Source organism: Pan paniscus, chromosome 13 (assembly GCF_029289425.2).
Source record: "Pan paniscus chromosome 13, NHGRI_mPanPan1-v2.0_pri, whole genome shotgun sequence".
NCBI classification, from domain to species: Eukaryota; Metazoa; Chordata; class Mammalia; order Primates; family Hominidae; genus Pan; species Pan paniscus.
The window spans coordinates 132427137-132443161 of NC_073262.2; the positions used below are offsets into that span (position 1 = coordinate 132427137).

The 16025-nt window shown below is 35.7% G+C and overlaps 1 protein-coding gene across 50 annotated transcripts in view; it reads right to left on the minus strand.

The window, feature by feature from the left end:
* TRIP12 (thyroid hormone receptor interactor 12) overlaps positions 1-16025 on the minus strand; it is a 161457-nt gene that overhangs the window by 39056 nt on the left and 106376 nt on the right. For 21 of the 50 annotated variants that reach the window (XM_055109162.2, XM_024927799.4, XM_055109188.1 and 18 more), the window contains 12 exons: positions 15517-15665; positions 12426-12461; positions 12252-12347; positions 11378-11470; positions 11015-11176; positions 8286-8354; positions 8030-8195; positions 5398-5515; positions 4852-5008; positions 2874-3027; positions 1139-1367; positions 713-831 (listed from right to left, as the gene is read on the minus strand). In XM_055109162.2, the coding sequence (XP_054965137.1) occupies positions 713-831; positions 1139-1367; positions 2874-3027; positions 4852-5008; positions 5398-5515; positions 8030-8195; positions 8286-8354; positions 11015-11176; positions 11378-11470; positions 12252-12347; positions 12426-12461; positions 15517-15665 (1548 nt within the window). Of the gene's footprint in view, positions 1-712; positions 832-1138; positions 1368-2873; positions 3028-4848; positions 5009-5397; positions 5516-8029; positions 8196-8285; positions 8355-11014; positions 11177-11377; positions 11471-12251; positions 12348-12425; positions 12462-15516; positions 15666-16025 lie in introns of all 50 variants that reach the window. The other 29 variants (XM_055109189.1, XM_024927807.3, XM_034955324.2 and 26 more) reach the window with 3 other exon arrangements.

Sequence of the window (16025 nt, forward strand, 5' to 3'; positions counted from 1 at the left end):
TACAAAAAGACAAGATCACATTAACACTGCCACCAAAAAAAACCAGCTATTGAAGGGTGGGAACTATCACATCCTTTAAGGTGTGTAAAGAGAGCTAAACATTAACTTGTGAGGCAGGGGTTCCTATCTGTCCCGGAATCATAGGAGAGTATGTATGAAGGACTGTGACTAAGAACTATCAAATTGTATACCAATATGCATGTCTGATTATCAGCTAGTATAAACTATATGCAAATATGTGGATATATTTAACGTGAGTGAATGAGCACACGTTCACACTTTTCTGGGGAAGAGTCCACGGCTTCTATCATTCTATCAGACTCTTATTAAAAGACAAACTGTAATCCCACGCTGAGGCAGTAGGATTGCTTGAGGCAAGGAGTTTGACATCAGCCCAGGTGTGCACCACCACACCCCGCTAATTTTTCTATTTTTCTTAAAGACTGGGTTTCACCATGTTGGCCAGGCTGGTCTCCAACTCCTGACCTCAAGTGATCCACCTGCCTTGGCCTCCCAAAGTGCTGGGGTTACAGGCGTGAGCCACCACGCCCAGCCTAAAAGACACATTCTACGTACACAGAGCTATAAGCTAACAGAGCTTTAAATGTCATTTTTAAATTGAAAAGCTATCAGTTTTTGTTCGACAGATTAAAACTTTATTTCTGTTGAAGTACTATCTAGACTAAACGACTATTAATTTATATGACATTACCTTCTCTTCTGAAGTAAACACTAAAAATATCAGGTAACTTCTGCATTAAAATTTCTGCCATCTGAAGTGCTCCCACCACTATCTTCAGGTCTTGGCTTGACAGCATGGAAGCAATGTGACTAAAAAAAGAAAGCATTTGTATATAAAACTCTGCCTGAATTTGATGATTATTTTTGGCCATACTACTTTAAATTGAGAGCAAAGCATTTTCATTGTGAAACCATTCTATTAACATAAACATTTTTCTTAAATGCTCAAGTTTTATATTTTATAAAAGCTATATGTGAATATAAATAGACAAAAAAGAGCTCAAGATACTCCTAACAAATTTTTGTGCATATTTTTCTATTATTACTTTAGAGGTTTCTGAAATTACTTGCAGAGATTTGTATTTGTAAAATGTTTCTACTATTTTCATTAACACACCTTGAAACAGCATGATTTTTCAGAACATCCTTCAGAAGTTCAGCATCCGCAAAATAAATTATCCTAAGAATTGCTCTAAGGCACTTATGTCTGACCGCAGGTCCTGCTGAGGAACTATACACTTCATAAAGAACACCAAATAATGTCTTAATAAAAGACTTAGCCAGTTCCGGATCCTCTTTCATAAGCTGTGCTCGAGCATCATCCTTCTTTGACTCTGAATATCCACCTATTACATTAAAAAAAAAAAAATTATGCAATCCTGAAGTGACAGACTTCAGAAACACAATAAACAATATAAAATACTCAAGCCAGTGTAATTCTTGAAATGCTATGAAAACTTTTTCATTATAGAACACATGAACTTCTATGATATGATCAACTAGGATTTACAAAGATGCTAAAGGCAACATTAAGACAGACAAAATTCAGCTGTCTAGAAAACTAGTGACCCATTGGGGCCAGCTGAAAGTAACAATTCATCACCGCACTGTACCTCTTTTATTTTACTGATATACATTCAATGAAACAATAGGGAAATCCAATCCTAACCAACTAAACCAGTGGTAAGAAACTGAGTTCTAGAAATGCACGATATTTCACTAAAAGCTTTGTAAAATGGATAAAGAAGGTAATTCTACCACCTTGCTTAGTGACATAAAGTGTAAGGAAAAGATAACTGATAAGCAGTAAGTTATATACAAGGGGTTGACAAAGTACGGTCTGTAAGCCGAATCCAGTCCACCACCGGTTTTTTTAAATATAATTTTATTAGAACGCAGCCATGTACATTTGTTCACATATTGTATATGGCTAATTGAGGGCTACAATGGCAATGGTGGTGAGTATAGACTATATATAACCTGCAACACTTATATTATTTACTATCTGGCCCTTTATTGTATTTAATTAATTAATTTATTTATTTATTCAGACAGAGTCTCACTCTGTCACCCAGGCTGGAGTGCGGTGGCAGGATCTCGGCTCACTGCAAGCTCCGCCTCCCGGGTTCAAGCCATTCCTCTGCCTCAGCCTCCTGAGTAGCTGGGACTACAGGCGCCCGCCATCACGCTCGGCTAGTTTTTTGTATTTTTAGTAGAGATAGGGTTTCACCGTGTTAGCCAGGATGGTCTCCATCTCCTGACCTCGTGATCTGCCTGCCTCAGCCTCCCAAAGTGCTGGGATTACAGGCGTGAGCCACCGTGCCCAGCACTACCTGGCCCTTTTCAAAAAAACAACAACAACAACAACAACAAAAAAAACATTTGCGACCACTGTTCTCTAAAACTAGGGCTGCAAAAGCAATGAACTAAATCCCTGAGGCGACAGATAAATGTCAGAAACCTGGTTTTGTTTTGTTTTTTTAATCACAATTATCTGTCCTTAATTAGTTCAGATAATTTTGGCAGGAAGGTATAAAATACAAGGTTGGAAAGAACTAGTCAATGGATCTAAAGGTATAATAGTAATGACAGGATCAGATAAAAATCTGTATGAGCAAATTCTAACTTGAATCTCAGGACATCAGGTAAGCAGACAAATTGTGGAAAAGATACCAGTTAATACTGGCTCACTCATCCATCAATGGACATGATTTAAAAAATCGAAAACCAAATTATTGTTATGCAATTGTCTTAAGCTTAAAAAGATACTTAATAAGCCAATTATTATTTATTATGCAAATACAAAATATTGCACAATAGTATAGTGCTATTTTAACTCAGAATGTACTTACTAGTGTTACTATTGGCTAACGGGTTAGGTTTTCTCTGAATGGCACGTGCTGTTCCCGTGTCCTCATTGATTTGCTGCATAGAATTAAAATCAATAGTATAAACTCGTCCCAGAGTGGACAAGCTTATCTCATCCTCACCGACCTGATGGGCTGCCTGAGAGCAAAGAGAGAGAAACTTTGAATATAAACATTGAGAAATCTATTACCTTAAGACACAGTGGGGACCCTCCAAATATGCTATCTTACATATTTATTTCAACAGGTTTTAGATGGTGAAGTTAACAGAAGATGGAATAATAGTGTAGATATGACAAAACTCATTCATTCAACAAATCATTTTTAATTAGACATAGGTTACATGCCTCAAGCCTTATCAGGGACCCTTAGACATAAATGCAGGTAAAATCTTGATGAAAGATCCACCTGTGTAGCATCACTGACACAAAGAAGACACCATTTGTATTGAGAATGCTTTTAAGACATTGCTTATAAAAAATCAGTTATCCATATATCTTAGTATTCTTAGATTAAAAATATTATTTACATGATGAATTCTTAGCGACCTACCAAAATCCTCCCTTAAACAAAATGATCCTATAAAATTGTCCTCATTAAACAAAGATAACTTTAAGACTGAAAGGGACACAACTGAAACAGATTAATCGCCAAGGTTGTGTGTGGTATACAGAACATATTTAAATTGACACAGTTCAATTAGCACAGTTTGACTTTAAACAGACTACAGAAGTGACAAAATATTCTCATTACAGAATCCAATCTATGGAACTCCTAGGCTGAATGGAAGACAAGACTCTCAGCACATATGAGAGAGTAAGCTAATAGTGAAGGTGCAATGATCAGGAAAATGCTAAAAAGAAGACGACTTAGAGTTAGAGACCAGGACCACTATTAGCAGGACTGGCCTGCTTATATACTGCTTATATATAATGCTGCACAGAAGACCAGTCAAAGTCAATTTTCTCATAAAAGCTGGCTCTGAAACTGGATTTATTTTTAAAACTCTTGATTTTATGATGTAAGGCATTGGTTTAAAATTTTTTCTAAAATTCATTTTTAGAAACGAACTAGAAGGCACCTTTAAAGAAGACTGTCTATTCAAAATGTGTGATGTTCTAAAAAGAATTCAAACATCAAAGGTTGAAATTAGAAAATACATAAATTCTTACAGGTGTCTCATGTATTGAAAATAGTAAATTATGCATGGCATGACAAATAACACAGTGATCAACACCTCCTAAGCTAGAGCAAATATTATGCTCATTTAGTTTTAAAAATATTTCAGTGCAAACAATATATAAGGAAGTAAAAATAAAAATCACATAAAACTGTCACAGAAAATCACTGTCAACATTTTGGTACATTCCTCCCCTTTGTATTATTCATATGTTCACTTATTTTGCTGAATTCCAGAAAGATTCACTTAATATTGTATAGGGTTTTTCATTCATATTTGATTTTATATCATTAAAATTTGTCCCAATAATATCTGGATAACATACAAGCCTATGTGTATCACAATTTACTTAACTATTTACCCAGAACTGGCTATTCCATTTGTTTCCACGTTTCTGCTCTTAAAAAATACTGAGAGGAAACTATTTGTATGTAAACCTTTGCTCATGGGACATTGCTTTCTGATAGAAGATAGATAAATTTTAGAAACCTACGGCCTAAGTCTTCCAATGTTTCCTTTTAGAAATGAGGAAACTATGGAACAACAAACTTAAATTACTTGCTCCAAGTCAATCAGGTAGTTAGCAGCAGAAGCAGGACTAGAACATGAAGTTTTCTGACCTGAACAGAAATGAGGACCTTGTTCTCAGGAGACAAAATGAGAGAATCTTGAGTTAATTCAAAATCAAGCACATTCAAACCCACATATCCACCTCCCCATTCCATCCCTACACCCACTCTCCAACAAAATAGACATATTTAAACGGTACGATGAAACTACTACCTCAATGATCCGGCTGTCAATCCTGTTATATGGATGCCAGAGGCCCCGATCATCACGCCACTGCCATATCGCGCCATCTGTGTTCTGTGCATTTCCCTTCTTCAACATGGTATCAACTGCAAAAATGCCTTCTTTTGGTAAACATGGCATAAGCTCACTGAAAACAAAAAGTACAATAATTTTAGTAACTTTATGAAATATTAGTAAACGTTAGGTCTCTAAAGAAAAATAATCTCACACAAACCAAAAGTTGTATTTAGACCAATTTTTTTTTTTTGGAGACAGAGTCTCACTCTGTCGCCCAGGCTGGATGGCAGTGGCACGATCTCAGCTCACTGCAACCTCCGCCTCCCAGGTTCAAGCAATTTCTCCTGTCTTGGCCTCCCAAGCAGCTGGGATTACAGGCGCCCGCCACTACGCCCAGGTAATTTTTTGTATTTTTAGTAGAGACGGGTTTTCATCATGTTGGCCAGGCTGGTCTCGAACTCCTGACCTCGTGATTCACCCGCCTTGGCCTCCCAAAGTGATATTTAGCCCAATCTTTACCAAATCAGAGATGTCAGTTCATACAATTCTTGAGGGCTTCGTGGAACAAGATCAATCTGTTCCTGACAACTTCCATTGGAGGCACCACACAGGAGAAAGTGAAGCGTTTCTGCAATGTCTGTAAAAACCAACAAAAAAAAACGAAAGGCTATTAAACTAGTTATACTACCTCATTCAAAGGCAAACATTGCCCAAGGGGGGAAAATAATCAGAATCATTTTCTTATAAAGCAACATAATGCAGAAATTAATGTAAAAAATGCAAAAGTGCTGTAATAAAGGCCTAAAAAAATTTGTGTAGATTTTAACAATCTCTTTCTGGAGACTTCATTCTTTAGTCCAAACCTAGCTGGGTGCCTAATCACAATTTCTTCTCACCCCTGAGACTTCAGGAACCCTTTATTTCTTTCCTTGAGAAGCATCGTACTTTGCACAAAAATGCATTCAACATACCACAAATCAAATATATTTATGTACTTGTCTTCAATTCAAATATACTGAAAATATGTGGCCCATAGTATAAAACGTTAACAATTAAATGTATCTGAATCTTATTGTATTGTGATCAGGAAAACCACTACCTAAGCAACACTGATTACATGCAAACTTGATACAAGGATCAGGCAAGCATTCCCTACTCTAAGTTTCCATTCCCAGAAGACATCATTTTCTGGAGGACTCTGCATGATAACCACGCAGATGCGCTGACACTGTGAGTGGAGGGAACTCTCAGTCTCTACCGTTTAGTCAGTCTAAACCTAAGGAAAGCTGAAACCTAAAGACACAGCTGGGTCTTTGCTGACTGTGTGTGTGTTCCTGTAAATATTATACATATGCAAAATATACATAAACATTTTATTAGAATGTTTTGCCAATAATCAGTAAGTTCTGTTATCAAGAAAAATATTCATTAATGATTTGGGCAGAGAGATGTGGATAGTGAACTGCCTGCCACACAGAATTTCACAATTAGTGATTAAGATTTTTTTTTTAATTACAGTTTTGCAACTTTATAGAGAAGTTCGAATACATGGTATGCTGCATTATAAGGATTTTATTTTTTTAGAAGTCAAGGGATGACAACAAAATAGAGACAGATAGAAGAGGTCTACATTTCCTTTTATAGGGTTATTACAGTAAACAACTATGGTGACCTCCATATGATAAACATGTGGTAAACTGCCTGGAGCATGCAAAAGAGGTGAAAATATACTAAAAGAAAAAAAATGTTAAAACAAACAAAAGGCAGGCAGCAATTTCCCAAACTAGTATTTAGGGATGTGCTGTAACAAAACATACATTAACAAGAAATAATCTCTCTTACATGATTCAGGAAATGTTGGGATAAGCAAGGTTCAAAGAACTCCTAGAGACTTTAGTAAGTAAAATGAATTGCGGATACTCAAGAAAGAGTTGAACCTTTCCCAATCTTATTTAGGGAAAGAGCACTTTCTTCAGGACCACTCAAAATAGGGTTGTCTGGAATATCAAGTTTGGAAAAGACTCAATGCTTTACGGAGAATCTTTCCAAGTAGCCACCTCAACATTATTTTTCTACAAAGTTATGTGCCAATGTGTTAATTCACAAGAAAAGCAACTAAATATAAAAATGAGTTCCCCTAAAATGAAAATATTATACTGCTAAATATACTGTCTCAGACAGTACGAGACCACTCAGACAGAGTGGGACCAAAGACCATTTTATCAGTTAATATCATCACTGACTCCCAAGGTAACATCCATAGAGATTAGAATTATGGCTATGAAATTAAAAACAATTAAAGGTATTCTATACAAAAGTGATCAATACTCTACTAGAACTAATCATAACAGCCAGGTGTGATGGCTCATGCCTATAATCCTAGTACTATGGGAGGCCAAGGCGGGAGGAAGGCCTGAGGCCAGGACTTCAAGAACAGCCTAGGCAATACAGTGAGACCTTGTCTCTGCAAAAAGTTAAAAAGAAGAAAAAAATTATAACGTATAGATGTTGTCTGATGCCCCACCATTCTCTGACATCAACTTAAGTCTAAGGATTGAGAGAGGAATGGTCAACTGCAAGAGCAGTGCAATAAAATTTTATTTCCCACACACTGTGTAAAGGTTTAGAAATACCTTTCTAAATTTGAAAGGTTTAATTTGAAAGGTCTAAATTTGAAAAGGTTTAGAAATACCAAATTAGCAAACATCAGAGACATTCATCAGTATAAATACATTCCTACTTTTTGAGGGAAGACAGCATTCTGGAATCAGAAAAATTGCTAGAAAATCTAACATGGGCAGAAAAAGCAACCTATATAAGCTGAAGACAGCTGGTTATTGGTTAACATAAAACTCAGAATTCTCCTAATCAAGGATGGTTACATGACTAACATTGCATAGATATTAATGACTTTGTATTGTTAGCCCCAGAAACACCAAGGGCAAACATTTAATTTATACTTTAAAAGGAGTATGTTAGAAACATTAAAATACTGTCCCAACACAAATTCATTACATATTAACACTTTTCTTTACTATCCAGTGCCTATAATATTAGTAATCTCTTCCATTTGCTCGGCTTATGTTGACTTTACATATTAATGAAGAACCAACTTTTCCTGCTTAAAGTAGAACAGTAAATTTGCACTTACTTTGTTTCATAAGTTGAACAGCTAAAGTTGGACAGTTGGAACACATCAGAGAAAACATGCGAACCACCATTATAAACATCCCAGAACTTAAAATGGGTGGAGTCACTACCAACAGCTGTTGAACATTTGTAAGCAGATCTTTGGAAGCAACCTGCTGGAGTAAATTCTTCACAAACACAAGAATAAAGGAATTATTACATCAAGATTCAGCAATTCAACAACCTCATAAAACTACTACCAAAGACTAAACACTTACCTCCTCATGCTGGAAGTTGTCCACTAGGCGTGCAAAACAAAGGCAAGTGCTTTCTACTGACTTTTTATCCTATTTTTTTAATAAAGGAAAATAAAATTTATTAGCATAAAGCATTTTCACTGTCATGTATCACTACTTTATCTTCCTCCTAACCCCAGATTCTTCAAGGCAAGCTCAATTAGTAAATGACAGCTTTGAAAATGCAAATGGGCCTAAGCAAGGTACAGTCAGTAACATCACAATTTCAAAACAAACAGGAAACAAACCAACCTCTCTCTTGTATAAAGGCCCCTACTAGATAAAAGCAAATACACAGAAAAGGAAGAACTATTATGCTTACACAATCTCAATACCTAAACAAATGTTATACTAAAGAAATATATAAATATCCTACTTTCCTTTAAAACCATTACAAGTAGAAATGTTTAAGTGGGTACACACTAAAAAGTTAGAAAAAGGAAAGTTGCGAGAACCAGAGGTTTCTTGACAATGTTAAAAATAGGGCATAGACTTGCAATATTCACTATAAAAACAAATAATTCACTATGAAAAAGTTACACTATAAAAACAATTTGCCATATTTGTCATAAAAACAGAGTGGCATCACTGACAAAACATTTGAAATAAGTGTCATAAAAAGAAGGGAAAGAATGTTTTACTGGCTAATGTTTTGATAGATCTTGATTTTTCCTAACTTAAAAGTGGAATTTTCATATGTAAAAATTAGACTTGTTTCTACAAAAATGAGAATAATTCAGATATTATAAAAGACTATAGCCTAAAGCTTCACTGACACTACATAAATCAAGAAAGAGTGCTACAAATTGTGACTAAGTTCTCTAATTCTTTTATCTTATTTCTAAAGAATATCATATGGAACTGATTATCACATAACAGAGAACACGCTTTTAGACTACAGAAAAGATTATCTCAACTATGTTTTTATTTATTTATTATGATTATTTTTGAGACAGAGTTTCGCTCTTGTTACCCAGGCTGGAGTGCAATGGCACGATCTCAGCTCACTGCAAACCTCTGCCTCCCGAGATCAAGCGATCCTCCTGCCTCAGCCTCCTGAGTAGCTGGGATGCGCCACCACACCCGGCTAATTTTTTATTTTTAGTACAGATGGGGTTTCACCATGTTGGTCAGGCTGGTCTCTAACTCTTGACCTCAGGTGATCCACCTGCCTTGGCCTCCCAAAGTGCTGGGATTACAGGTGCGAGTCACTGTGCCCCCAGCCAACTATGTTTTTTAAAAATAAACACATAAACAGATTTTTAAAAAATGAATAGCGCTACTTTGTCTTGATCATTTTAGAAGCAAAAGGCTCTAGGGTGATTCAATGATCACTACTATTTTATCTTACATAAATCCCTTATTTGGTCGGGTGCCATGGCTTATGCCTGTAATCCCAGCACTTTGGGAGGCTGAGACAGGTGGATCACTTGAGTGCAGGAGTTTGAGACCAGCCTGGCCAACATGGCGAAACCCTGTCTCTACTAAAAACACAAAAATTAGCTGGGCGTGGTGGCACGCAACTGTAATCCCAGCTATTCAGGAGGCTGAGGCAGAAGAATCGCTTGAACCAGGGAGGCAGAGGCTGCAGTGAGATCACGCCACTGCACTTCAGCCTGGGGAACAGAGTAAGACTCAGTCTCAAAAACAAAAACAAAACAGAACAAAAAAAAATTCCTAAATTGTTTAAAAATATTTTTATGAACCTATTTTCCCTGGGTTAGCCACACTTTGTAATGGCAATTTTAAAGCCAGGTTTCTAGAAATATCTTTAGCAATAACAAACAACGCTTTAAAATATTTCTCTGTAGCTAAAAAAAAATTCAATTTCTCCATAGCCTTGAAGCTGTACTCACAATTTGTCCTCACCATCCCCGGCCCATAAACCCTGCTTTTCACACTGTTATCATCAGGTCCATTGATTCTGCCACCTAGATAATCACTTTTGCTCTTCTCCAACCCCAGATAGCCACAAACTACATTTTTCATTTCTGTTTGGGACATAGTCTAGTCTCTCTTCTGGTCTTAACCCATATTCTCCTGCTCCCATCTGCCTCCTCCAATGCCTCTCAAGAAAGAGTAATCTTTTCAGAAGGAACTTCTGATCATATCACAGAGTAAACACTCAATGTTTGCTGAAATAACAAAGCCATCCCTTAAAGTCAAAATTGTTAAAGTCATCAAACATATGAATTACTATTCATTTGAATAAATCTACCAAAATTTTATAAAATAACCTAATATGGCACATAACTGGATAAAAATAAAAAATATCAGAACATTTTCGATTATATATGCAGTTAAAGATTTAAAATACTAATTGAAATTGTCATTTAAAAAAGTGGCTGGGCGCGGTAGCTCACGCCTGTAATCCCAGCACTATGGGGGGCTGAGGTGGGTGGATCACCTGAGGTCAGGAGTTCAAGACCAGCCTGGCCAACATAGCAAAACCCCATCTCTACTAAAAATACAAAAATGAGCTGGGCGTGGTGGCACACACATGTAATCCCAGCTACTCGGGAAGCTGAGGCAGGAGAATCGCTTGAACCCAGGAGGCGGAGGTGGCAGTGAGCTGAGATCACACCACTGCACTCTAGCCTGGGTAACAGAGCGAGACTCCCATCTCAAAAAAATAAAATAAAATAAAATATAAAATTAAAAGAATTAGTAATAAAACACTTTATGGCACATAAAATAGATGCATATTTTACCTGATGTGTTAGCCTTTGGGTTAGCAATGGGAGTGAATCTGCCACAAAATGAAATTCATCTGGCGTGATACTCTGGCAGCAATTAGCTGCAATTGCTAATGCATTTCTTTGGGCATTTATGCTGAAGAATTCTAGGTACAGCAAGCAGTCTGCCAAACCACCCTAAAATATAGAAAACTGTTAAGGTAAAGAAAAACCCTTTATCAGCAATAAAAAATAATTTAACTCATAAAAAGTCTAGCACATTACTTTGGAAACAACATTTGTATCTTACAAAAACTGCAATCAAGTAGCTTGTACAAATGTGGATTTTAAAAATTCTACATAAAGTGAAATGTAGTCCCCTTCAGTAACAACACTTACCGCCTGTAGAATGGCTTTACTGTGTCTCCGTGACAACATCTCCAAGGCAGTCAAGGCCTGCTCTGCCACATCAATACACTGAATAACTTGCAGCTGGGAACATATATATAGTTACCATAAGGTTATCATTTAAGTTCTTTCCCAATAACTTATCTTCTACATATTTTCTCTAATTTACATCCATGTATACTATCTCTAACATGTAACCCACCATAGGATGCAAGTCACTTAGCAGCTTAAGCTACAAAGTATAGCCAAAACAGTTTCCTTCTAACCAGTTTGCAGTTCTAAGATACTGAAAAATATGTTTTACATAATAAACCAAACCCAATTACATAACTTTTAAATCTTCAGATTTAAAATAGATGAGTTGTTTTACACAACAAAATTTTAAAATCAGATTTTAACTTTACACCATACTGCAAGTTTATCAGATAAAGCAAATTTTGTTGTGCGTTAAACAAACAAAAAGGTCCGTAAGACAGACCAAAAACACAATTTACTAGAAACCATATGAAAATTTCTATTCCCCACTGATTCAGCTTTCTCAGCTACATAATGAGGGTATAAATAGCTATCAACCTCACTGGCATGTTTTCTAGAAATTAGATTATTTTTAATCAAGTACTTTAAAGTTCTTCTCTGAAAGTTATTATATTAATGTGCTAATTATTACTAAAAATTACAAAACTAGGCTGATTCTATAAATGATTTATCTTCACCTTCAAACTATTGATCTGCTGGACATAAAACATTTCTCGGGAATCTTGGCTAAAAAATATACTTTATTTAGAAAATGAAAGCTAAAATTCAAGAGTTTGAAACTTGACTCCCTATGCCTGCTTTTGAACAAACGGGGTAAAAGTAGGATCACCTTTTCTAAAAAGACAGGAATAGCATCTACTACAACAGCAGAAGATCGAGGAAGTGCTTCCATCATGTATGTTAAGGCTCGACAAGCATGGTTCATCTAGAAAAGAAGAGATTTTAATGAGTAAAAACTCAAAACTTAAATATACACCATTAAAAAAATACAATATATACTTACAATATCAAAATTGTGCTCCATCTGAAGTAACGTAATCTGTTAAAAAGATAACAAAATATTAGAAGCTATATTCCTTGGGAAAATCCTAGAGGTATTTCTTCCTCTTCTATTTGAACTTCAACTGAAATGGAAGTATTATTCCTAACTTTTACCACACAAAAATAACTTTAAGATAAAACCTAGTAGGCGTTCACAGAAATGATTACACTCAGGATGGTTCATCACACACGGTGACTCCGACTTGAGTATGCTGCTAGATAACCATCACCTCGTGATACAGGTCACAAACAAAGCCTTCTTGTTACTTACAACCTATCCTTTTGGTAGCTCTAACCCCTTTCAGAAGCCTATTAATATATCCCTGAGGACTTACCAGTGCTAATAAATACTAGATAATAAATAAACAGGATCAGCAATGCACTGACATTTGTTAACAAATGTCAGCACAGATTCAGGACCATAACTTAAACTCTTGTGAACAAGCTTCTCTAAAACAGATAAGCACCATTTGACTCAGCTTTAAAATGTACAGTAATATAGAATTTAAACACAAGATAGATCACATCAGAAACTAATTATGCACTAATTAAAGCCAAATTAATATAATTACTCCATATATGCATGAATAAGTTTAAATATCTGATTTCATTTTAGTTTTTCTTGTGGAAAAGATCTTAAGCAGATTTCAGGTATGTTTTTCTAATGAAGGAATGCAAAACTGCTGAGGATACACACTCTGTCCTCTCGAAGCAGCTGAGTCACCAAAGAAATTTTCTCCTTGGGGATAAGACAGTCATTCACTGTCTTCTGGTTCAATGGAAATTTTTAAATGCACTGAATTTAAGCTTGTTAAGTACCCTTCAATTAAATTTATAATGACAACAACAAACATCAGATATTCTAACACCATACTCACTCAATATGAATGTCTTCTCAGCTCTGAATTGTGCTGGGTAAAGTATACCTACATACCAGAAGTCCTAAGAACTATTTTTGTTTAAAAGCACACACACAAACAGCATAACACATACACACACTCCATTTCAGGACTTTAAAAAAAAAAAAAAAACTATCAAATCACTTAATATCGGTCACTTAAAACACTTAGTCTAATTTCAAAGGGGCTGTCATGTTAAAAGAAAAAGTACTAAGTTCCCCAATTATTAAATAACCTTGTTATACTGTGTTTGGGAATGACTGATATAAACAGATACCCTTTCACCAAAAATGGCTATTTATGTCACATGACTGTATTGTGACGAAGAGATATAAATAATATTCAACTGTGATAAAAGTTATATCTGGAGAACTCATTAATAACAGCCATTATTAATAGCGAGAGCATACTTGTGCAAGTCAATTAGGTACTTAAATCTAATTAACAACCAGCACATTAAGTAAAGTGAATTATGTGTCAACATTTCTGCCTAGACTTAATGGCTTCTTTATTTAACTAATAAAAACTAAATTTTAACTGTAGATAGTATAAGGTAAGCCTAGTTATTTGTTGCTAGTTCTTAGTGAACAAACAACAATAACAATAACACAAATGAAAGTTTGATTGAGGTCACAGAAGCCAGCTATTGAACAAATCAGCAAACTGAGAATGGACATTAACACAGGCAAAATCTGAAAGTTGAAAGGTTAATAATATTGCTATTATGAAACACTCAGAAAGCAACATGTACAACTTTGACTAGAATGGAAATGATAAAATTTGATAACTGGCTTTTATTATCTGCATCTGGGTGGCAGGTGAAGAAACTGTTCTATCCTTTATCAAACTCTGCCAGAGCTGAGCCATCCAAATAAGAACAAGCAGAATAAGGATTGTCACCTTGTATTTCACAGGCTTTTCTTTACTCAGCTCTCTCACCAAAACTCAAGCTATCTCCATAATTTGATAATCTCATCAAATGGGACAATATGATGTACAAATCATAACTTCATTTTCTGTCAGCTTTACTGGATATACAAAAAAGATTTACATGGCATTTAATTGTAATTTCCAAAATAAAACATACCACAAATGTAAATGTTTATGTTTATCTTTTGGTAGTGTTTGATTTAGACTCAAATTTTAATCTTAAATTATACCTAATTTCTTTAATTTTGGACAAAGAAAATTATCAATCCACTATTTAAATGCTGTATTGTGCTAAGGTGTCTACATTTGATAATGGCAATTTTTCTTCCTATTGTTTTCATATTTAAAAGTTTAAGGAATCAAGCTGTTAATAAATCTATCGTATCAAAATATCAACTCACAACTGTGTTGAAAAGGCATTAAAAAGATTTTTTAAAGTCTTTTATTTCTTTTTCTGAGACAAGAGTTTTGCTCCTGTTGCCCAGGCTGGAGTGCAGTGGCGCGATCTTGGCTCACTGCAAGAGATTAGAGCGATTCTCTGCCTTCCAGGTTCAAGTGACTGTCCTGCCTCAGCCTCCTGAGTAGCTGGGATCTACAGGCACCTGCAACCATGCTCGGCTAATTTTTGTATTTTTAGTAGAGACGGGGTTTCACCATGTTGGCCAGCCTGGTCTCCAACTCCTGACCTCAGAAGATCCACCTACCTCGGTCTCCCAAAGTATTGGGATTACAGGCGTCAGACATAGCCTCTGGCCAACATAAAAGCTTTTAAACTGAAAGGATCCACATATATACCATATGGCTTGAGTAGTATTCCCATGTAGACACGTACTAAATATGAAACCTTTCTGGCCCCCCAACACAACCCAGAGTGAGCTTCCCTGGCCTATTGCTCCGTGGATTACCAGGCTAAAAGAAAAAGCATGTGCATTTTACATGGCAGGGGTCAAGGTTACTGATGAGGTGAACAACTTAAAACCAGTCATTTAAGTATCAAGAAGTGGGTGACTATTCATCAAAAAAATGATTTAGAAAATTTGCTAACTCATTAGCAATTGCTCACAGTATCTGTAAGCATGAAATACAAGCACCAAGTCATATACTCCTCTCTTAACTCTATCATGTTTTAAAAATTAATAATGACAATAATCATACATTCAGTACAAAATCAGCAGATTTCAGAGGACAAATGAGGTAAAAACGAGGGAAAAACATTACGCTTACCAAAGCTGGAACAACACTCTTGACAGGAAACCCTCCCAGTGTCTCCTCATTTCCCATGACCAGTAACTGACACATCTCAATAACTGCCTGAAGCTGTTGACTTTCATCACTGGCTTGCAATCCTTGTAGTAGCTGCTGGGCCTTAGAACCTTTAGAGAAAAAAATAATTATTATCTTTAAACATTTAAGAAAATTATTACTAGGTATAAGGTGTGACTCGAAATGTAATTGGTTGCTTATCTTCTTTGCATCCTAATGAAAGACTAGGTCTATACCAGGGTTAAGGCACACTGCTAATACATTGAAGGAAGAATTAAATTAGTTGGATCTACTCTGCCTTAACATGCTTTCACAGTTATATATTTCTGTCTTCTTAATTGAAAAGTTGACTGGTTTTACAGCAAAAACAAAAAATAATATCCCTAAGACCAGTATGAACTGATAGCTTTAACATTATCTGTTTTAAGGAAATATCAATTGTGAGCAAAGGCTTGCTACAATAATAAAAA